This window comes from Anopheles stephensi, chromosome 2 (genome assembly GCF_013141755.1).
Source record: "Anopheles stephensi strain Indian chromosome 2, UCI_ANSTEP_V1.0, whole genome shotgun sequence".
In the NCBI taxonomy this organism is placed as follows: Eukaryota; Metazoa; Arthropoda; class Insecta; order Diptera; family Culicidae; genus Anopheles; species Anopheles stephensi.
In genome coordinates this window covers 33,727,699-33,749,882 of record NC_050202.1, presented here as the reverse complement: position 1 = coordinate 33,749,882, position 22,184 = coordinate 33,727,699, and the positions used below count along the sequence as shown (strand labels likewise).

The window sequence follows — 22,184 nt, the reverse complement described above, 5'->3', positions numbered from 1 at the left end:
AAGCAAGCAAACAAACACAAGACACTCATTGCCTCATGACAAATTGTCGATCTTTTTCTTAAGCAATGAGGAGGGTTCAACGATGTACAAGCTGGTTTGAGCGCGCGTCTTGGGTGCTGGAATAAATTCAAGTGTCATTGAGCATACTGGAGTGGGTTTTGCTGTTTTGTTCTCTCTTTCCCACTGCCTTCTTAGAGAGCAATAAATTTGTAGGCCAAGATCAACGCGACATAGTGATTCAGCTAGCGATGCAACGCTTCGAGGTGGTCCCTTTGCCGGATAGTTTCATGAAGAAGGTTTTTGCCGCACTTGCCGCTCAAAACCAACTGGGTAACCTTCTCGACCGTACGCGACCATAGATCTTAAAACGGGGCATGCCAGTAGAGCCGGTGTGCTTTGTTTTATAATTATGTGTTTACCAGCTCGATACAACGCTGGGAATCGATTGACGCAATGTCAATTGAAAAACAAACAGTTAACCCTCTTACACATTCGACCCGTGCCGATGGCTCGTCGGGTAGACACGACACTGCCGCACGTGTCAACTGTGTGCATCAGGTGCGTGTCTGCTGCTACCGAATAGAAAAGAAAATGGTGTTTCAAGGTTCTCGCGACGTAGAAGGCTCGTCGCTTGATACTGAAACGGTCACTTTTCAAACGGTAAACCCAAAACAAAGGCCGGACAAGTCGTGTTCTTTTCGGGTGTACCGTTTAGGAATCATTTTTTCTCACGAACAAAGACACTATCATTCTATTTTGGCTCAATTCTGGGAAGATTGAAACGGGCATTTTCGGCTTCTTCGCTAGAAGTATTGTGTCTTGTAAGAACGGTACGGTGTGAGACAAGTAATCTCATTACAATACACCTAGCGCACAGCCGAACGGGGAAGCGTTAGATATAGATGACTCAATTATAGCTACAGCGAGCACGGCTGCTCGTCATAATGAGACGGAAATGTAGCATTTTATTTAGAAATGAAAATTCTCCCACACAGCAAAACCGCTCATTTGTTGACTTGTTGTTGATAAAAAAGGGGATTTTTGTACTTTTACCATTAAAATTTCTCACAAGCAAAGAATAAATAATATTTTTTCTAAAAGCTGATAAGAAAAAAGTGATTCAATGAATTAATCATAAAACAAAGTTTTCCCATCACAACTCGGTTTCCTTGGTTATCGATTCATTGAAGTCTTTTGTTGTAGTCTTTAATTTGAAATTTGAATGCCAGGCATGACGTAAGAGATCGTAAGGTCAACGAAGAATAATAAGAATGCCAGCAGTTTTAACATACAGAATGAGTTTTCGATGTGCTTGAGTGTTTTTTGGACAGGATAGAGCCGATATTATGGTTAAGATGTATAACAAATCGTTATTGGGTGTACCCGAGACAATTGATTAGGCGATGTTGAACTTTAACGATAACACCAAAGTATCTACAACATTCGGAGATTTTATTAGTGTTTGAGGTTTGTATCTTCTATCCGAATTCGCGGTAGAACTCTCTAGACTCGTCAAGTGCCAGTGTCTGTCCATGGATCAGTTGAGGATTCTACGAGTCAAAGAAAGCGGTTCTGAGATTAGAATCATTTTCTGGTTCAGGTTGTTTGCCCAAAAAAAAAGATCGTTTTTGGATATTATTGTAATGTGAATGGTTGATTCTGAAAGTCTGTTGTTTCGTTCCCCGGGATTCTATTGATAGCTTGGAAGCTTTCAGCAAGTATGGACTGGAACTATGGGATGACCTTTGAGAGGTTGGAAGTGTGGATTCTAGAAAGTATCGAGGGCACTAAGGACAATGGCGCTGCAGGAGATGTTGACGCTATTCCTTATAACTTACTTTGGGTTTCTCGCTTAATGGTGCATTGAAAGCTTTTGTTTTTTCGTTTTTGTAGTTTCAATACCTGTATATACTTATTACTGCCGTGTTATTTGTTACATTCTTTATTTAAATTGTTTGTGTTATTAATTACATGTTCTGCATGGACTATATCGTTGTTTACCAAAGCCTTAGGTTTTCAAACCATCTCCCAGAGCTTTGGCGGTAACTGTTTACATCACTAACGCAATACGCACCATAACACCACACATACGGATGAGTTGTGCTGGGGAATTCTTAGCCACTTAATATGAATTATAGCTAACGGGTTGCGGGTGTAGAATATCTATTGCGTGGTTAAAAATTGTTACCATCTTTGCTGTTGTGGTCAGCAGAACAAATAGCTCCAGTTATTTTGTCCGTTCGATCGGAACGTGATAGGAATTTGCATCGCAAATCGTACCTTGAGTCGTCCGCCGGTTCACCGGACATGCCACGACGATGGATAGTCGTTGCGCAACGTACGTGGCCGTATGTGGTGCCCGTCATTAAGTGCGCCAAAATATTAAACATACACCGTGTGTCGTCCCTTCGCTGAGGTGTGAGACCTCGTTGTGTGCTCGAAGGAAAAGCCAAAGGTTTTGATATTTTGTTTTCATTTTTTTTTGCTCGATGTACGATGTTCGTGACTTCTCTTCGGCGGTGTTGGGCTTTGTCGGCACGTGACCCTCCTCTGCACGGTGAAAAGGGCGGTTTGAGTATGCCCGGTTTACCGCTATTATCTGTGCGTGTGTGTGTGTATGTTTCAATATGCGTGCAGAAGGCCGCATGGACCCACAGTACATGATATCAGTTTCATTCGCACGTTTATTGATGCGTATCGTGCATTGCGACCTTAACCGAATATATTGAAGGGTGCGGTTATTGCGTGAATGGGGAAACAAAGCGGCGGCGGATGGAGAGCCAGCAAAACTAGGTCTAAACCTCGGCGGGTTAAATGATGCGTCGTTAAGTTGTTTTCCTTGCCGATCGAGTGGGATGCATTGTGATGATCATCGGATGGTCTCTGAGTAGCCACCCCACGCCAAGAGCAATTGGAAAATACGTGTCGAGTGTTTTTCCTCAACGGTTTGTTTTCTCAATTGATTCAACTGCTGGCTGGCGAAGAGTGAAACCCACTTTTTGTTTCGATCACTTTCCTCGTTCCAGCGGGAAAAATGGTGTCAAATTCTGGGCGATCTTTTTTGTGGACCTGGAACGAATACCTAAGCCGCTAGAAGATAAGGAGAAAGGAACTATTCAACGAATCTCTATTGTAGGAAGAAACCCCATCTAAGCAGAAGAAAAATAACCAAAAGGGTGCGTTTTAGCATAATGATTTATGGCACAAGATCACCCTTTCAACACGCCAGTTGGTGGGCTACGCGTTTTTTCGCTCCGATTCGGCCGAAGATTGCGTCCACTTGAGGCTGTGTCCGCAGAGATTGGCAGAGAAAGTGCTAACCTCCCTCGCCAACTCGTGAAACAATCTGCAGATTCCGCGTCTCGAGCGCAAGATTTCACCGGCTCAGTGTGGTGGACACCTGGTGTGGTGGAGCTCTAGGTGTGTGTGTGTTTTTTTTTTGCTATCACTCAATCATAAGACTTCATCTTGAGACTGCCGTTTTTTGTGTGTCTTTGTGTCTGCCATTTTTTAACGTGTATTATTATTCATGATACGGCCGCTTTCCAGGTGCGCAGGTGTTTTCTTCGCATAATCTATAGAATTAAAACGGTGCGTGCAGATTGAAGGTTTTACTTTGAAGTGCGATTTTCAGCAATTACCTCCGTACGGTCGGCCCGTTTTGTGAGGCTCGTGCATCTGCGTGCATGCTTCAGTTTTTTGCACGAAAGTGTATGTGTGTGTTTTCACTTTAAAACATCGCAAATACTGTGGCACTAGCACTTTCGGTGCTAGATCTTTAATTAATGTGAAGGTCAAATTGGTGGTTGAGAATGCAATTATCGCAGGCTTTACACAGCCCAACGGTCATCGGAACGCGCCTGAATGTTTTCACGAACCGCAACTTTTTTATCGTAAACTTGCAATTCGTCATCGCGAATAACGAAATGACATAGCGAGTATTGAATCGATTATAATAAATGTTATTTAGACAGTTTTGTTTTAGTTTTGAGTTGATCTTTGGATTTGGATTGAATTATTACTATTAAATCGTTAAGATTTATGAAGGGTAAAGATTGTTCTTTAAATGTACTAAGATTGTATATAAATTATTTTTTTTTATGAAATTTCTGCTGATTAAAATGATGTATTACCAGTGTATTGTGTATTAGATTTTTTTACAGTCCTTATAAATTTATCCTTATTAATTTATCCATAAATTATTTATAGAAAATATGAGATTTTTAAGTTAGGTAAGAATTTCTGAAATTTTGCATATTCATTTGTAGAAATTAAAAAAAAGAAAGAAAAAAATTGCATTGCGCTATTTTTTTATTAAACTCATGGATCTAACAGTCGGAAGTTAATTTTACAGCCAAAACATAAAGTAAAATGAACTGGCCCAATATCACATTTAGGTTGACCGATTTAATATTCGCTATGTAATTTTGAAATTCACAATGCCAAATTAAGGATGTGACAGGTTTGATGCTTTTTTTATTATTAAATTCAACCGTTTCAACGGTGTTTAATCTATTGAAGTTATACGGTTACATCACGCTATTCTTTTAACAACCTATTTTATTTTATACGACTAAAATTGCAGAACATTGTTACAGCTAGAGGAAACATTTATATAGCCCGTCTTGTATAAAACAATACGCTATAAATTAATTAATGACACAACCACCACTTACATCCGGCCAACAAGATTGTCGCATCGTGTCGCAAAAAACTAGACCAATTTCATCCGCATTAAACGACGCATGACGCTTGCTGATACGCTTTTTTTTGCAGACTAATTGCTAAACGATTTGCAGTAAAATCGCCACTGAATCACACCGATGGCCCGTAAAAGCTAAAACAGCAAACCCCATGCCGAATGATCTTGTCGCCGAACGAGATCAATCCTCCCGTATCGACGATCCACCGCCACGATCCAATGTCACGATCGTTGTGGATCTCGCTCGAATGTCGCTCTCGTCTTATGTCGCACGGGGAAGTTGATCGGAAAGCATGAAAATGCGCGCGATTGCTCGACGAAGCTAAGCGCTCACGGTTCGTCGTACCGTGACGGGAATGCAGTGGGATTTCTCTGAATCGTTCGATTTAGATGACAAAAAAAAAGGCAACACGAACCAGCCATTCGATTGATCAGACAGGGGTGATGAAAATTGCAAACAAGAAAGTTTCGACATTAGTGTAGCGCTTTGGAAGGTGATTTATAGTTGCGTATGCACCGCGAAACGGTTAAGATTTATTTTAATTTGATTTTATTTTTTGGCAACGTGAAGAAAAAAAAGGCTAGCTATGCTTTCGCTCTCGCCTCTGTGTGGAAAGCTTGAGGAAAGTATTGTCAAACGCCGAAAATTAACACCGAGCCCGAGTTGATGTAATGGGGCCTCCCCGAACTGGTGACAGTAGTGCAAATGGGTACGCTACCAGTAAATTCCGACCGCAACTTATTCGATCGTATAACAGAAACTTCACCATAGCAAAAAAATAATCCTCTCGATTCGCTGCAATTACATTCGGGGAGTTTGGGGTTAAGCGGTGCTAATAGCGCTGCGGAAAATGCACCCGCGGCAACGCGGAAGCATCTGAGAGCGGCCCAGCCAAACATGTGATTATTTCGGCACGGTTAATTGCCGGTGGTGTAATTATAAGCGGCGGATCGTGATGAAGCTGGATTGATTACCATTTCTAAGACCCTTCGGTAGGTAAGCTTTTGTCGTCGTTGCGTTGAAAAATCGGTTATTATTAATAATCTACCTGGCTACTAGATGGAAAGTATGCTGGAGAAATGAGGGTTTTTAGATTGCTTAAAACTCCCATTATAGGAAGCAGGAAGGTGTTGGTGGTTAGAGTGTATGTATCTGTGGCGAAGTGTTGTGTAACAGGCAGCATAAGGGTTGTTATATTTAGGACGTTGATGACAATTTCATTGCGCGGAAGATTATACAACGGGTCATTACTCGAGTGTGTGTGGTTTATAAGGGGTGTGAAAGGAGATTAACATCCATCACACTTTTGCTATGGTTTGGTTTGGTAAGGCTGGTAACTTTCCCCACTCATTTACATGTAAGGATGTAATTTGATGAAAACGACACCTTTCTGAGAGTGAGGAAAATAGGGTGCTCTTGCCCATGGCAAAGGGTGTCTCGGTTGAAATTTGATGGATTATTAATGCTTAATTATTATATCAATTTATAGCTAGTGCATTTAATTTATAGCAATTGCTATAAAAAAATACGAATATGAAATTCTAATTCGACCTTTTTTGAAAAATAATTTAATCATTTAACAATTACTTAAATTTCTTTAAACTTTAAATTCTTTAAGTCACGAGACCCTTACCTGAACCATGTCATATTCTTCTTCTTCCTTGACTCTATTCAACCTCTATAGGTCTCGGCTTACCATTTCTGGCTTTCTGTGGCTTGATTTTACCCGTAGCAAAGTAGTCAGCCCTGGGTACGGGACGATGCTATATTAAGGAGTTATAATAAAAAAAAACACAGATTGAACCCTAAAAAAGTTAAACAGCAGCAATATACTTTGAAGAACCATCAAAAGGGTTGTTCTAAACTATAATTGAGTTTGTAAATCGTCAAGTGGAAATCTGCTAAGAATCGTAGAGCTAAGAAACTTATTTGAGGATTTGAAGATCACATTTGAAGTTGCAATGAACAAGACTTATCAGGCCGTCAAGCATTCGGCCTTTGCAAGTCTTTGCCTGCAGTAGCAATGCTTGATACCGTTTACGGGTTGGCCGTCATTTGCCAATCTATAATCCCGTACGCTCTCAATTTGGGCCCACCACGCCTCCACGCCGGGGATTAGTTAATTTCAGTCTGCTTCTGCTATCCTAATCTATTTCGGCCATCATTATCTCATAGTAAAGTCCTGAAACTTTTATTAATAGAGCAGTAGAAGATTGAAGTTGGTTGGGAATGCACCGTGGCAGAACTAGCAGTTAAGTCTTGACCCTGCTTGCAGCTTTTTGGGCAGAAGAGCCTGGTGAGCCTTGAACAAATTTTGCACTACAAGCTTTAGATATCTCGACCTTCTATTTCTTGCTTTCTGTTGTTTGATTCTACCCATAGCTAAATAGTTCGACCAGAGTACAGGGTGGCGGTTTGGATGGGATTTGATTTTCTGCTCCGGCCTTGAGCCGATGCAAATAAGAAATATTGCTCGATACAAATGAGAAATATTGCTTGCATAAAGCTCCATGTCTTTCCGAAAACTTCTCAAACGAAGGTATCGTAATATCTTAGTTCATTCAGCCTTTGTCAATAGTTAAAACCTAGATGGAGTCGTTGAAGATTAACAATGAATGTGGCAGGTTTGCTCATTGGTTGCAGATATTCGGTGACACCCGTTTATAAGATGCATTCCAAAGGCCACATTTCGATAAAGCCGTTTCTTGGCGTGACAATAAATAGAAGAATGATTATACACCGATAAATAATCATTCTTCTATTTATTGTCAATCACCTGATGTGAACATGATTTTAAACGCCGTTCAAACAGGAATCGCTTATCTGATCGTTACAGATGTCCAGACATCTCCGTGATCGTATTACAGCCAACGCGCTAAAGCATGCATCATAATCGATGTTTTTCGCAAATTTTCTTCTTTTTCTCTCCATTAAACCAACATGCACACGCACGTTGTCTCATTCATTCATTTGATCGAAAAACAATTTTCACCGGGTGGTGGTAGTTACAGGTGATCTTCTTTTCCAGTTTCCAGTCGCCCAACACTACCCACTGCGTTCAAACGTACGCACGCCTTTTGAGCTTCACGTTTTCAATTTCTGCCCAGTTTTGTTTACCTTTTTCCCCCACCGGCCCTCCGCCCCACACGTCCCCGCCTCTCAAGCATGCAGCACCACGGAGGAAGATTTCAACCGTGCCCCACGCACGCACAGCATCGCACCCACGACGGCGTTGGTGCAGAAAACCGCGTTGCGCATTAGATGCACATGAAAATAAACAAACGGGCGCTGCGTTGGATGATGGCGCGGGCCGTGTCTGTGTCTTGGGCGCTGTCGTTTTCTGAAACGGTTGCGTGGAGAAAGTTGTTGAACAGCGTGTTTTTTGTAGCTTTTCGAATCGTCAGTGAAGACGCAATCCTGAAGTGGCGTGCGGAGTGGATCTTGAAGATGTTTCCAGTGCTTTTCGAATGTTGCGTGCGGACAAATAGATGCAGTAAGGAGTGGTCTTCCCTGTGGATAGCGTTTTGTACACAATCGGGTGGAACTACTGCACCCAGAAATGGTTGTTGTGGGATTGATTTGTATCGTTACTGAAGTTGTGCAATGTCTTAGGAATAATGCTTCAACCTGAATTTCAATTTTGAATAGCTCAAACAAGTTATTGATTTATTCATTCTCTTGAGGATTTTCCGCAAAATTTTCTTTTTTACTGCTCATTATGAGGCTTAGTTCTGATGAAGTCTTCAACGCTGTTCCTCCATCTCGATTAGGGAATGTGACATCTTTGCCTATTTGGACGGCCTAAAACGACACTGTTATCTAGGTTGTCCAATGTCATTATAATGACTTGACCAGTTCAACAAGGCGCAGCGAGTCCACTATGCAGAGTTGATGTCTCAGGACGTATGTGCGTACCAACAGATATATTCCATGAAGCTATAGTTTGACCAGTTGACTGACTTTTGACCTGATGTTTTGGACGACGCCAAGGTTGCAATCATCATTGTTATCTGTACCGTCAACTGTACATCACTCTTCAAGGTTTGGTGTGTTAGGGACGTCACTGGTGGTAATAATCATTTTGATGTTGGCCTTGTTCACCTTGTGCCTGATCGCATCTTCTATTAATATAATAGGTGTACCATGGTAAATTATGGTGTCCGTGGAGTCATGCTTTGGGATGACCCTCTGGAACGTGAGGTTGAAATAGACACAGGCGAACCTATTTTTCTGGCCGCATGAATTTACATCAACTTTCATCTGTTGTATGAAGTTCATTAACGATATTTTAACAAGACGAGTAGATTGACGAGTTGGCCAAGTCCTCAGTAGCGTATCTTACGATGAATCTGTCAGGATAGCAACCAAATAATACGAGTTACAATTTCGCCAATTGGTATCCTCTTAGCTCGAAAATTCCTCTAATTAAAAAATGTATTTTAAACACATACATTTAAATATATGCTTATTTATATTAAAAATGTTTTAAAAAAATATTGAAAAATTCAATTTTTCTCATCTTCTCTCCAATAGATCGCCAGGAACGTCCCTTGGAGGAGACCTTCCGTAGTCATTTCGTTTTAGAATCATCTAGCATCTAGCGCACCATTCGTCCAACGCACGACCAGAGGAATTAAGAAGCGTCGGCACCATCGACTCATATGAACCATGCCGGCGTACGCTGGGTTCGACAGTTTTGCATCGTCCCGCCGGACAGCGGAATCGATCTACTACACCGCCAAGGAGTACGATTCGGCCGAAGAGTCCGATTACGTGCGACGTGCGATCTTCGAGGACGGACCGAACACCATCTTTAATCGGCGATATGTCGATCCGTGGGATATGGAGAACTATGTCTACATTCGCAAGTAAGTACATCCGTGTATCCGAGTGTACAGGACGCTGTAGGCTGCATTCCGCCAGAAGAAAGGAAAGGAAAAGACCTGTTGCATAAGCACCCCCAGTCAAGGTTGTAATCGGAATGAATAATATGCTAAATTTAATTTGCATCTTCAGGTTTCTAATTGGCCGTAATCGCAGTGGCCAGTGGTGGTAGGTCTGGTGGACAAGGTTAGATATTTCATTCGTAATGGCACGGCGTACGGCGACGGTCATGCGCTGTGGAATGTGGAACCATTGGATCGGTTTGTGGTAGTAATCTTTGTGTGGTGCTGAAGGTTTACGGGGATGCAACGGACAGCAAGCAGTAGAATTGAACGGTCTCGATAAAAAAAATGAGAGATTGTACACTAAGATGGTAGCTTTGTACCTAATTGAAATAAATGTATTCCTATGAGATGCATCTATCATCCAATCGTGCTTTGGCAATAGGATTTCACGTTTGCCTGCAGGTTAAATGTAAGTTGCCTGAAGAAAGAAAAAAACCCAACCATTCTACACTCTCTACGAATTCCAAGCTGTCCGACTGCATCCCAACCACTCGCGACGTGGATCACGTTTTAATCACCCAACAGCCACAACCGATTCGCATTCTTGTCCGTTGTCGTACCGTTGTTGTGGTGTGGCGAGTGACTTAATTAATGGCTCCGTTAGGACAAACCAACCGTCACCGCATTCGCACCGGTCATCCTCATGCAGATGAGGTGCGAGATGACGTGCGGACTAAAGCTAGCGTGACGTGCAAACGCCTCTAATTCACCGCGTTCAGGGAGCGTGCTCTGTCCCTTGACTGGCCTGGTATGCTCTGATTGGTTTTTATCTTCGGTTTTTGTCTTGTTTCTCGCACCGCTCCACAGACAGGTGATGGATCCAACGTCCGAGTCCGAGGTGCCACCATCACCAGCCGGTGAACCGATACAGTCCAAGTTCTACTACGTGCCCGGTGAGCTGAACGGCAATGGGCTCGAGTGTCGCGATTGTTCCAGTGCCGAGCTGATCGATCCAGAGTTCGAAACCGATGCACAGGGCGAAGAGATGGAACGCGAGAGTGCTGTGCTGCTGCCGGAGGATGAACTGGACGGTGAACCACACCACCACCCAATGGACGAGCGTCCGAGTGAGGTGGAGGATGAGGAACAGATGCACGGCGAGGATGATGAGGACGAGGATGGATTCTACACCGAACGATACGATACCGTTATGGACGAGGATAGCATCGGAGGAGATGAACATGTCTACAGCTCATACACAGGTAGGGAGATTGTGTGGGTCCGCCTCACTTCCGGAAGGAGTGGTATGATTGTTTGATTACCGATTAACCGAACCGGTTACACGTTAAACCAGACCGGATATACCGGATGCGATGATTGCTTCCTGTACTGTACGTCATTTCTATTGGGGGGAGTGTTTACTCCTTGTTGGCGCCTGCTACACTCGTGGCGAAAGAGCTGTTGAACATACCGTCAATGAGCTGTTTTTTGCTGTTGTTAGTCCAGAAAGCCCTTGGGTGTGAAAGTGGTAAGATGACCTCCTGCCGTGTCCTGATTCGATTACACTCCACACATCTAGCGCACGTACCAGGGGAGGGAATTTCGGAAGATCTTGGTACGCTTCCCTGGCGGCCCCATATCGACCACATCAGAATCTCGGGAGTTGCCCGGAGGTGAAAATAGATAAGTAGGTGAGCTAACCTACCTGGTAGAGTAGGTTCGCAATCGAGGGCACGCTCCATCGCAATGGCACACATTCAAGTGCAGCGTGCGTTTTTCGATTGTGGCATTGATATGTACACGCGGGAATATCGGTCACCGAGCGGGATTCTTGGCCCTCTGCAGGAAGCTGCACATATCGATAGAAGAAATAGAGGAAAAAAAAACCTGTTGGTTCAGTTTCCCTTTCCCCCCACCATCTCTCTCCTTGTCCAACAATTCCTTCCAACTGGTAATCGACCGGATTGTGGCACATCGTGTGGTGCCTTCTTCGCGTGGTCTCATTCTTGCGTTACTAAACGCGTCAACTATTAGCGATGTGGCGGCAGAACAGTCCGAAAAGGAAAACCGAACCGATTGCAACCGCGTCCACCTTAAGGGACCGCAACATGTTGACAAATGGTCAATACGGCCAGGTAGCGTGGGTCGTGCCGCTGGTGGTGGTCGTTATGGTAAATTACTAGTTTTCCATTACGATATTGCGGAGAGTTAACCCGCGGCCGGGGGGCTTCAAAACCAATAAGCCTCCGTGGATGTGGATCAATGAAGCGTGCAGTCGAGCGGAACGTTGTTACCCCGATGTTGCTCTTGTGGAACTGTCCATCATTATATGGACAAAACTACCGTTTGATGAACTGCTTAGCTCGAGAGGTACACATAATTGGTGCTCGTTTACTTTTTTTTATGGTGTCCCTTATTTTACTGCAGCAGGGAAATGCGTTGCTAAAGCGTTCTGATCGGTAATTAGAATTTCGCCACGAATCCGGCTACTATGACACAATGGAACGAATGAAACGATGGTGGTGTAGAAAGGGAATGTTATGTCTCTCGCTTTATGGTAAAGGAGACTTTTAATTACTAAAGAAAGAGTTCGAAGCACCCCCGTTGAAGTGGTGCTGCCACCAATATAGAGCTAAATAATCCTTCTGATGTTTGTTTTCGCCGCAAAACTACCATAACCCCCCGGGTTGTGGCAGTTAATCGGTCTGCCAAAAAATAAAGCCAATCGGTCGAGAGAGAGAGAGAGGGTGCAAATTGCAGTGTGGCTGCGTAACGGCCCGATTTCATCACGTGCAACAAACGGGCAAAGGCCCGCAAACTGGAACGCGCAGAAAGAACCCGACCGGCGCGTAGACGCGACATGAGCATTGGACGTCATGCAGCCGCGTGCTTGTAAAATAGCGAAAATGATTCTTTTTTTGCTTATTGGTGGCTTTGTACGGCAAGACAGTTTTTGGCTAAAATTTAAACAAAAAAAACTAAGAGCTTTGTATTAATCAAATAAGCATGTTAATGATTGATGTAGCACTTTGTAGCAGTACTTGGCGTGACCTCAATCCATCGTCGAAGATACACTAATTGCACCGGTGGAATTACTGTTAATTTCAATTTGTTTATTTTGAACCTCTTGCGTACAGATTGCGTTGCGTGTAATTATTTTAAAACTGAACAGCTTTACAATGTTTGCGACATGGGAGTCGTATAGAAGCAAAACTTCTGCTTTCTTGGTCTTTCTAAGTCAGTTATGTCAGACCTCATTACGGAGGAACGGCCCGGATGGGATTTGAACCCAGGTCCTGGTGTGTGAAGACCTCCTGAAGCAGGAGCAGAGGAGCGTTATAAAAACAATATTATAACAGTTAAGACATTATAACAACAACTAATTAAGCAAGCAATTCCGACCCCATAATAGGACGAGAAGGAGTGTGAGTGTCCAGCGGTCCTCACTGATGGTCACGCCAAAAATGCTATCTACTAGCAGTCTTTACACACTCATAGCCGAATTTGAGTGCGTGAGTTTGGGATTTTCTTCCATTCCGATTTCTGAACGAGAATCCACCACAAGAGCGTGGCTTAGGTATTAGCTTGTGGAAAAGACGCTCGTCCTAAATGCTTTGATATTTATGTACCTCCTAAGAAAGCGCCAAGCAGAACTGATACAAATTGGTTTCTTAGAGCGGGGCATTTTTTCCATACCATCGCTCCCGAATATGATGGTGATGTTGATTCGGTGCCCGAAGCACGTCAGCTGTTTGCTTGCGATGTGAACCTTACCAGGGGCCGAAAGAGGGGTGGCCTGCTTGTTTAAGATTAAATAATGCACAATCATCACGCAACGAGGCGGTTGTTTTGTTTCGTTCGCTAGTGTTTATTATAAGCAAACACACTGATCCGTAGCATTAGCAGACGTGCCGGCACTTTATCCTTGACTGGATGGTACCTACTTTTCTTACCGTCCATACCATCAGATCAGAGCTGGTCTCCATTTCATGTAGCTCGTCCATTCGCGTCGCCTGCCCATCATAGGAAAGAACTGTTCGGGAGTTCTTCTCGGGTGAGTGTATGTACCAACCGAACCTGACTGCAACGGAACTTTGGCCAACATAAAGCGTCATGTTTTACACGGCGAGGCTAGACTCTCTTGACTAGCCAAACGAGCTGAAGACCAAGACTAATGTACGAATGAGTGGCCTAAAGTAAAGGCAGGAAAACACAACCTACTAGGGGCTGTTGAACGGCTTGGAAGGAAGGAAAAGAAACAACAACATAGCCATCGTGCCCAGTGTGTGTGTGTGTGTGTGTGTGTGTGTGTCTGTGTCTACACAATTTCCCATTTCCTCGAGCAGCAACAGGTCTCCGGGTTCGGGTTTCCGCGTTGCTGCCGATGGCCCTAAACGTGGGGGCCACAGACCTTAGCCCGTCGGTAGTCGCCACCGTCCCCCAGCGTGTTTAGTCTTTACTTTCAATCGAAAGAAAAAGAAAAACCCAGTACCTGGTAACGAACCCCCGCCGGATCCGAAGTGAGTCGTGTGGATGTGCCTTTGGTCGTACCCCGGACGCACCGGTTATGCCATTTAGCGTACGATGTTGCCCCCGTACGGACGGTGCGTCTGGTCGTCGTCGTCGTCGTTGGGCAGGATCACCACTTTCGAGTGCTCTTGTGGCCTAGTGTTCCAATTACTGTCCCTAGCTGTGGATGCGGGACACCATTCCGTCGCTGTTGAATGTGGGAACGACAGTCGGGAACGAACAGTCAGGTGCTCGAACAGTGATCTCTTGTGCAGTACGTACTTGCGAATGTGTTACCAAACACACACAGATTGCAGATAATTCTGTGAACTCAGCTTGCGAGCGTGCCTTGTCCCTGTCGGAAGTTTGGTGCAGAAGAAGATATTAAGTGTTGGTGTCGTCATGTTCGAGAAACGGCCGGAATTGGTCGTGCGAGTGCGCTGTAAGTTGTGTGAACTTGGGGGAAGCTCAGTTTTGTGTGTTAATATGATAATTGCCATGGTGTTCCTCTTCGTTTAATAATACGGTTCTGCTGTCGGTAATTTGTCGTGCATAATAAGTGCAATTTTGTTTCGTCGTTGATCTACATTCGCACGATCGTACAGTGCGGTGAATGTAGTTCCGCTTTAACGGACGTTTCGAAGGTCGTAATCCTTTTTTGGACATCTTTTGTAACAGTAAGATTGTGTGATCAAGGTTTGGTCGATCGTGCGTTCCAAGCAGGGTTACATTCAGGGTCTTTCGACAAGAAACTGCTCCTTAACTGTGTGTTATCATAGTCTCAAAAAGAAACTGCCATGCATGGCCTTGCCTGATGGAGCCTTAATTGTCGATTGCATACCTTTAGGCGCACTCTCGCAAATCCACGATATAGTCCTACCATCTTGAAGTTTTACTGTCGCGAAGATCTGCTGATCATTATTTAAATTCTTCTCTGTTTGTTTTTCTCTCCCACTCTCTCCCTCTCATTTTGCTAAAGATCTGGAAACCTCATCGACGGAGCAACCAAGCTCGTGCGATAGTTCGATGTCGGCTCTGCGACTTCACACGCCCGGTTTTGGCAAGAGCGCCTCCAGCAGACGCCCCATAGTCCTGCCAAAACCGCTGCCCCAGCTAGAGTTTCCCGGGCCACCGTCGTACGAGTATTACGAGCCAAGCTGTTGCTATATGCCACTGCCACCGCCGCCTCCACCACCGCCTCCGCCGGCACACTTTCACCATCAGCACCATCACCATGGACATGGAGCCCTCCCGCTCGGACCACCGCCGTCCGTAACCGGGACGATCCTGTCCGACCATCACAACTACTACACGCTCAACGATTGTCTCGAGTGTGCCCGGCAGGAGGCGGAACATGTGCCGCTGTACGCCACGACGAGCAGCGGTGGATTGCCCGCCGCCGCCGTGGGCAGCCCCACGAGGCGCCGGTCCCGCAGTGTCAGCGTCGTCAGCCAGAGTATGAGCCTTGCTAGGCGCCCGAGCCAGATGCTAGATCCGGCCACCGCCATTGCGATCGCAGCGACCAACGCTAACGTATGTTACACGCCGCAACATTTCAGCTTAAGCAAAAAGGGTCTGCTGCAGATCGACTACTCCTGCAACTGGAACAACCTGGATCGATATATCGCCAAATAGAATCGAACAGGAGAGGGTAGAACGATTGGTGCTTTCCGCTCTTTTGCACCACAAAAAAGGCAACACATTTAGGGGATAAGATAATTTAAACCATTCATTGCGGTAAAGGTTAGGCGAAGAAGAGCGCGAACGGATTATCTATTACACTAGCGACTAGCGCAGCACGACCGGCTAGCGGATACATGTATGAAATGTAAATACAGTTAAGCAAATAATTGTTCTTTTAACCATGGTGTTGCGATTGTGTTTTGTTTTCTGCTTTCAACTTTTTTTTTTTCTGTCCGAAATTTACAGTAATTCAAAATGGATTAAGTGCGGTACGTCTAAATTTCATTTCAATAGCGTTCTTTAAGCTTTCTTTAATAAATGTGGTTTCTTGTCTTACACATGGTCGGAGGTTGTTGGGATTTGAGTTTTTCTTCCTCTTTGACACTACAATCTCGAAAGGTCTTGGCCTGCCACATCACATGCACGAGGAGGCGATCCAGATGGAAGTTGGATCCCGGTCCTACCACGTCAAGACCAGCGTCGTTAGCGCCCATGCCACCGGACCAAACTCGGACGTAGTGTTAAATTTTTGTTTAGCTTGGCAGGTCTTTCCAACTTTGTAAAAACTTTACAGAGATATTTACATCACGTTGCCAAATTGTCAGACCTTACTACCGGCTGAGACTAGGTGTATGGTCCATTGCTATTATAAGGTCACTAGTACGCTAGATACATTAATTTGAACTTACTAACGAAAATATTTAACTCAAGATGGTCCAGATGACCCAGAAAGACTTTAAAATTTTGAATATGCGAATTGTATTAATTTGCTATTTGTTCATTTAATCTGCGAAGGATCGCAAGGCCTAATTGAGTAAAGCTACAAAAATATTGTGAATGTAATCATTCAATAATCGATTAGAAATCCGCGTTTTACACCATAGGATTTTCAATCGTTAAATAGAAAGGTCGATTACGACCGAAACAATGTTAAGAACAGTTGACATGCGGTGCATAGGGTCGGCTCGACCAGCGCTGTAGCGGGGCTGAACGATACGGAGTGTGTTCATTGTGCTGAGTGGTCCAGAAGGAACATTAATGTTGTTGCTGGACAATAGAAACGTTAAGTCGATATTCAACAGGCCAGCAATAATCATGTAAGCATAGGGCATAGCGAGTTAGCTTGCATTGGATCGTTTTGGGTTGGACGGAAACCATGGAAACCTAGGTTTATAGTTTTAAATGCTTAGTAAGATGCTGTATTATTGAAAATATTTTTTTGCAAATATAATCGATCGTTCTATAAAGTACGATGTCGCTTTTAATAAATTTTTACCGTGATAAATTTGTAAATCAATAAATTTAAAATTTACGGCCCAAGATTGCTACACGCAACGATCGATCGTCAACTGCCAAAAGCGCAGTGTTGCCAAATTGGATTACCATGACGTCTATCAACCTTATGCGCTGCTCAAGCGCCGATCGTGCGCGTTAAGCTGTGGTCGCATGTAGCGTAATCGTTGAAAATCGAGCAAAGTGGTTGCTGAAAATACGCATTCGTCGGTTTTAATATAAATTTAACCATGCAAAATGAACGTAAGGGAGCGCCTCAAATTATTCCGGTTGCTTACAGATGGACAATGATTTCAATTCGTTCGATTTTTATTGCTTGCACAATCTTTTTCTTTCAAGTCTGTCAAAACAATCGCACTTTTTGCATCAACCTTTTGGCCACAGCTTCAAATGTGTGCTTACCATCTGTCAAAACGGCAACCTCGACCAGCTCGGTGCAGTTCTTCAGATCCAATTCGTCCAAGAAATCGTTCAAAATATTTTCTCCTCTGCGTAAGTTGTGGGTCTGCCTGATGTGCATGTGCTGCCTGGCTAGAACGGTAGCAAAATCTGCTGAAGCAAACGAAGGTTTGCTGGTCACGGACGAGATAGTAAGCGAGTGAAAATTAGAGAAAAAGTAATCGAACGCGTAGGTGGCAACCAGAAATTACCGAATTCGCGTTACTCGCGTACAAGTGTGGGTGGAAAGAAAATCGATGCGCGGGGCTTGCTGAAATCGTGGTATTTCCCATCCTCCTTCCCGTCTACTTGTCTGCCACCGCCACCTCACTTCGTGACACGTCGTGACGATCGATGGTGGTGCGTTCGTTGCGTTGTGACCCTGGGAGAAGGAAGTGAATTGGGGTTGTCCCATCGTGTGTCGCAAGTGGCTTTATGCGAAGCCACTGGTGTGCGTGCTAAAATAGGCAGAGCAGTAGCAGAGGGTTAGACTGGATTGGGGGCAGAGAGGGTGGCTACAGTGCAACAGGTTGGGGAAAAAGTGAAAGAAAATTAAATCAGCTGAGTGTGTGCGCGTCGATAATCGGTCCCAAGTGCGTAAACTGGAATGTGTCTACGGGCCTTTTACTACGAACTGAGTGTGGAATCGATCTTCGAAACACGTACCTTTGCTGAAAGGGAAATCACTGCACTGGGGAAATTTGAAAAAGGAAGTCACATTTCCACCCAACACAAACAAAACAAGTGTGCATACGCACTTTGCGCAACGAGAGCGAGAAGGAGCAATTAATAGAACGGTACAAAGGATGTCTGTTTTGCGACTCTATGTATGCGTGTGTGTGTGTGTGTTTGGTATGATGAACAAAACATACGGTAAAGATGGAGAGTGAAATTTAACAATAAAATAAAACACCTTCTTCCATCAGTCGCCGTGTGCGTCTTGCGTGTGTGTGTGGTGGAACAACTATTGGTATTTCGCTTTGCGTACTACCTGCGCGCGAGCGCATTGCGTATGTCGCCATAAGCCGTTTTACGGTGGTGTGCGTGTACGTACGTCACTGAGCGGCACGGTGTTTTTCGGTGTAATTCACCACCACCACAGACGCATCACAACACTACCTGTGCGCACCACCGGTAGCGAAGGTTGCTTTTTTTCATTATTTGTGCCGTCGCGGTCGCCGCGGTCGTCGTCGTCGTTGTTGTTGGCATACGTTTTCCGCGAACTTCGTTCTCTCTGGTCAGTTTGTCAGTCGCAGATTACATACACCCCGTCGTGGTTGGTGCTGCTGTCGTTAGCAGTTTCCCAGTGAGGATAGAAGTTAACGCGCTTATCTTGTGCAGTTGCGGCTGCTTTGCTGGTTTTGCCCTACCGTATACGCACAATTTTGGGTTATTTATTCTTCGTTATCGCCAGATAAAACGACTCCGGGCTTTACTCCTAGCATGTGAAAGTCGGCCAATGCTTGTACGAGGAGTGAGGCAGGCTAGTGTGTTTCGATATCTTGTTTTGTGTGTGTGAATGTGTGCGTAACCTGTCTACTAGATCGTACGGATTTGACAGGTTTTGTTTATCAGCACAGGTGCAACCAAGGTGATTAGAACAGGTGTTGAAGAAAAACTTGTTTTGCAAAATCGATTTGTTTATGGTAGTGCATCGCAACAAATTGAATTAAATTTAAACAGGAGAGAAAGAGCAACATGAACATGGAAAATGGAATGTATCAACACGCTTGAGAACCATTCCCGTGTGGTTGCAGTCTGTGTGTCCGGCTTCGCTTTCATGCAATTATCGCAACGGAAAGATAACGTAGTCAGGAGCGCACACTCGCATGGGTTTCACTACCTCAGTATGGTATGATGTTTGATCGTTTGTGTTAGTTACAGTACCGTGTTGGCAGTTGGAACACGTCCCCTTGCTCGTATCCACACGCAGTGGAAATTCGACGTTTGATTTCACGTTTTCTTTTCACGAACTCTCCCCATTCCAAGTGGTGCATTCTTGTGCGTGTTGAATGTACATAATTTGGGGCTTTTCCAGATGTTCAACGCCAAAGTGTCCAGAAAAAAACGTGCATCGGAAAAGTGAAGTGAATGTGTGTTAAAACGTAATTGAAGTGCAATCGTGTGTGTGTGTGTTTTTCTATAGTAGGCTCTCTGTGTATCCTGACAGCTGATCAAAGTTGCCAGTGCATTTGTAGTGCTTGTGTGCGCGTGTATTTGCTTTTATATCTCCTGTGAAGCTGCACCAGCTTGGTGCTATCAAGAAAGAAGTGAAGCGAAGTGAAATAAGAAAAAAGTTTTGCAACGCAATACACATATGCCAATTTGTGTGGGAGAGCACCAGTTTTTAGGTCAACACAATACAAGCATCCTTTAAGTTAGCTGTGTGCTCGGATCAGCGATAGCTTGGGCCTCTTTCAACGTTGTGTGTTCTAGCATTACTACTACTCACACTACTACCCTTCAATCGGTTTCGGCGTCCAGCAGTAAGCTGAATCTTCATACATCAAGCCATCGAGTTGACTGCACAGTAGCTATTTTTCTCGTCACACTCATCAGCCGCGGAAAACCTCAACAGTGGGAAAGGATAACAAAGAGACGTCCAGAACCTATGGTTGGCTGCAAATTTTCATAAGTAAGTACAAAATGTGGGTGGTCCATTCTTCACATAGCATGACTGGGGATGACAACCCAATTGGACCGTCCCCAGTAGTGGGGACTGACCATTCAACTACATGGTATCGATAAGTCTAGTAAGCCAGAAATGGCAGTCATGACCTGAGAGGTCGTTAAGTCGCGCATGAAAAAAAAGGGTGACGTTTTCCGTTATGAGGGCAGTCCAGTGGTCGAATTTCGTCCGGACCGTTCTCTCTGAACAAGAACTGCATATCCGGCATCGTCCAGGAGATAGCGGCGCCGGACTTCACAGGGCAGGTCAAGAGGACAAATCTTATCCGAACGGCTTCTCCGTAACAAGGATTGATTATCCAACTGCGTGATATCAATAAGTCTAGTAAGCCTAGAATAAGGAGAAGAAGATTATGAGACAAACAAATAATTTTAGCAAAACCGGGAGGTTCGGATTGTTGCATGTACAGAACCGTATCGTCGGAGTGTTGATGTAGCGTCATCAGCTTGTTTGAAGAGAAAACGTTGTCCAAAGTGGTTCATGATCAGCGGACCTACCTCCGTCCCAAAAAACAGAGCCATTTTAGTCAGACTCGTCGCAACACAACAAGGGCAGGCCAATCTCCTCCCATGCACCACGAATGCGTGGTTGGCGAAAAGCGTTCGCGGAATTTGCGCCCGCCAGCAAGGTAAAGAACACGGCTGAAGGTTGCGTCGGAAAAGCGGAAACAACAGCGTGGAAAACACAACGGTGTTAGTGCTGCGGCACGGGTTGTTGGTGCGTTTTAATTTTATCCGATGATGGAACATTTTTTTCGGTCCATCTTCTTCGCTGCTTTCGCTTTTCCCACACCCGTTCTGGTAAAATCCCCCTCCTTGCGCTTTTCACTTTCCTGCCGGTGGCGCTGGGAAGAAGATGTATTTAGAGATCGGTTCATTCTAGCGCCGGAAAAACACAGCGTGATGTTGTCATGCCTGGCTCGATGGGTTTTGGGTTGGAAATGAGTGTTTTTGTAGCACGATAGCGATCATGTTGTAAATGCACATCGAATGAGGAATAACACTGGGGCAAGAAAACATATGGTTTTGAGTGTTTGTGGGAAATCTCACCTAGGATTTAATTTGATTGTCGGATAATTGGTTGCTCGTTATATTTTATGTCTAGCAATTCAATATAAAAATCAGTAAAGCATATTTCAGTCCTTGCAACAATCCATGCTCCCCCTGCCTAAAACATATTGTTAAACTTTTTGTTTAAAATGTTGTAGAATTTTAGGGTTAACTGTGCTTTTCCTCGCAAGTTATGGCGGAGGCGACAACGGCGCTGGTCTTCACAAAGGGCCCGTGGTTCAAATCCCATTTAAACCACCTTCCCGAGCGATGGACTGTCTTACCAACTACGGGTAGAAGCAAGCCACAGAAAGCTAGAAATGGAAGGCTCGAGACCTCTCGAGATTGTAGTGCAAAAGAATAAAATCATAGGTTAGTAGACCGGGATATCTGACCGCGATATCTGTTGGAATTCTCAGAGTGAAGCTAAGTTTTGAAAATTGAAATTTTATTTACAAACTTGTTTAATAGTGGAGAACGTTAATTTTTACAACCCAAACATTCTAGAAAGGGCTGGCTATCTGGCTACGACATATTGATAAGTCTCACATGACCTTGGAGGTCGTTAAGCCAAAAAAGAATAGCATAATAGAAAGGTGATCTGGCAACAGAAGGAATCTTTATAAAATCCCACCCGGATCATCACTTATCTCTCGTATTCAATGTAATCCGTTTGCATTGGGACCAGAACCAGAAACTCTAATTGGGAACCAGAAATATAAGTCAAGATAGGCCACAACTTATCGGTGACTCTCGGGTGACTTTCGATGGTCACTTGTTTTCTGTACAACGCTCATTTAATAATTCTTCTTGCATTGTAGTGTGCAAGTGTGCAATTTTCTAATCTTTGATAATAATTTAACGTTTAAATCGTTCTGTTGCTGGGAAATACCTCTGCAGGAAATAAATAAATAAAACTCCCTCACTCACT

General features: G+C 44.2%; 3 protein-coding genes across 10 annotated transcripts in view; all 3 read left to right on the top strand.

The window, feature by feature from the left end:
- Positions 1-15,963, top strand: part of LOC118506276 (histone-lysine N-methyltransferase SETD1B-like) — a 32,454-nt gene extending 16,491 nt beyond the window's left edge. For all 4 annotated transcript variants that reach the window (XM_036043193.1, XM_036043190.1, XM_036043191.1 and 1 more), the window contains 3 exons: positions 9,237-9,571; positions 10,460-10,854; positions 15,081-15,963. In XM_036043193.1, coding sequence (XP_035899086.1) covers positions 9,372-9,571; positions 10,460-10,854; positions 15,081-15,736 — 1,251 coding nt within the window. In that variant the 5' untranslated portion in view covers positions 9,237-9,371 and the 3' untranslated portion in view covers positions 15,737-15,963. The remainder of the gene's footprint in view (positions 1-9,236; positions 9,572-10,459; positions 10,855-15,080) is intronic.
- Positions 15,964-17,364: 1,401 nt separating this feature from the next.
- LOC118507436 overlaps positions 17,365-22,184 on the top strand; it is a 31,627-nt gene continuing 26,807 nt past the window's right edge. Inside the window, exon 1 of the mRNA XM_036045915.1 lies at positions 17,365-17,569. Coding sequence (XP_035901808.1) covers positions 17,365-17,569 — 205 coding nt within the window. The remainder of the gene's footprint in view (positions 17,570-22,184) is intronic.
- The window catches only part of LOC118503629, a 30,454-nt gene continuing 25,810 nt past the window's right edge, over positions 17,541-22,184 (top strand). Inside the window, exons 1-2 of one of the 5 annotated variants that reach the window (XM_036037122.1) lie at positions 17,541-17,667; positions 19,554-20,150. The gene's annotated coding sequence lies outside the window, so the exon portion shown is untranslated. Of the gene's footprint in view, positions 17,668-18,529; positions 18,753-18,802; positions 18,822-19,504; positions 20,151-22,184 lie in introns of those variants that run through there. The other 4 variants (XM_036037119.1, XM_036037120.1, XM_036037123.1 and 1 more) reach the window with 4 other exon arrangements.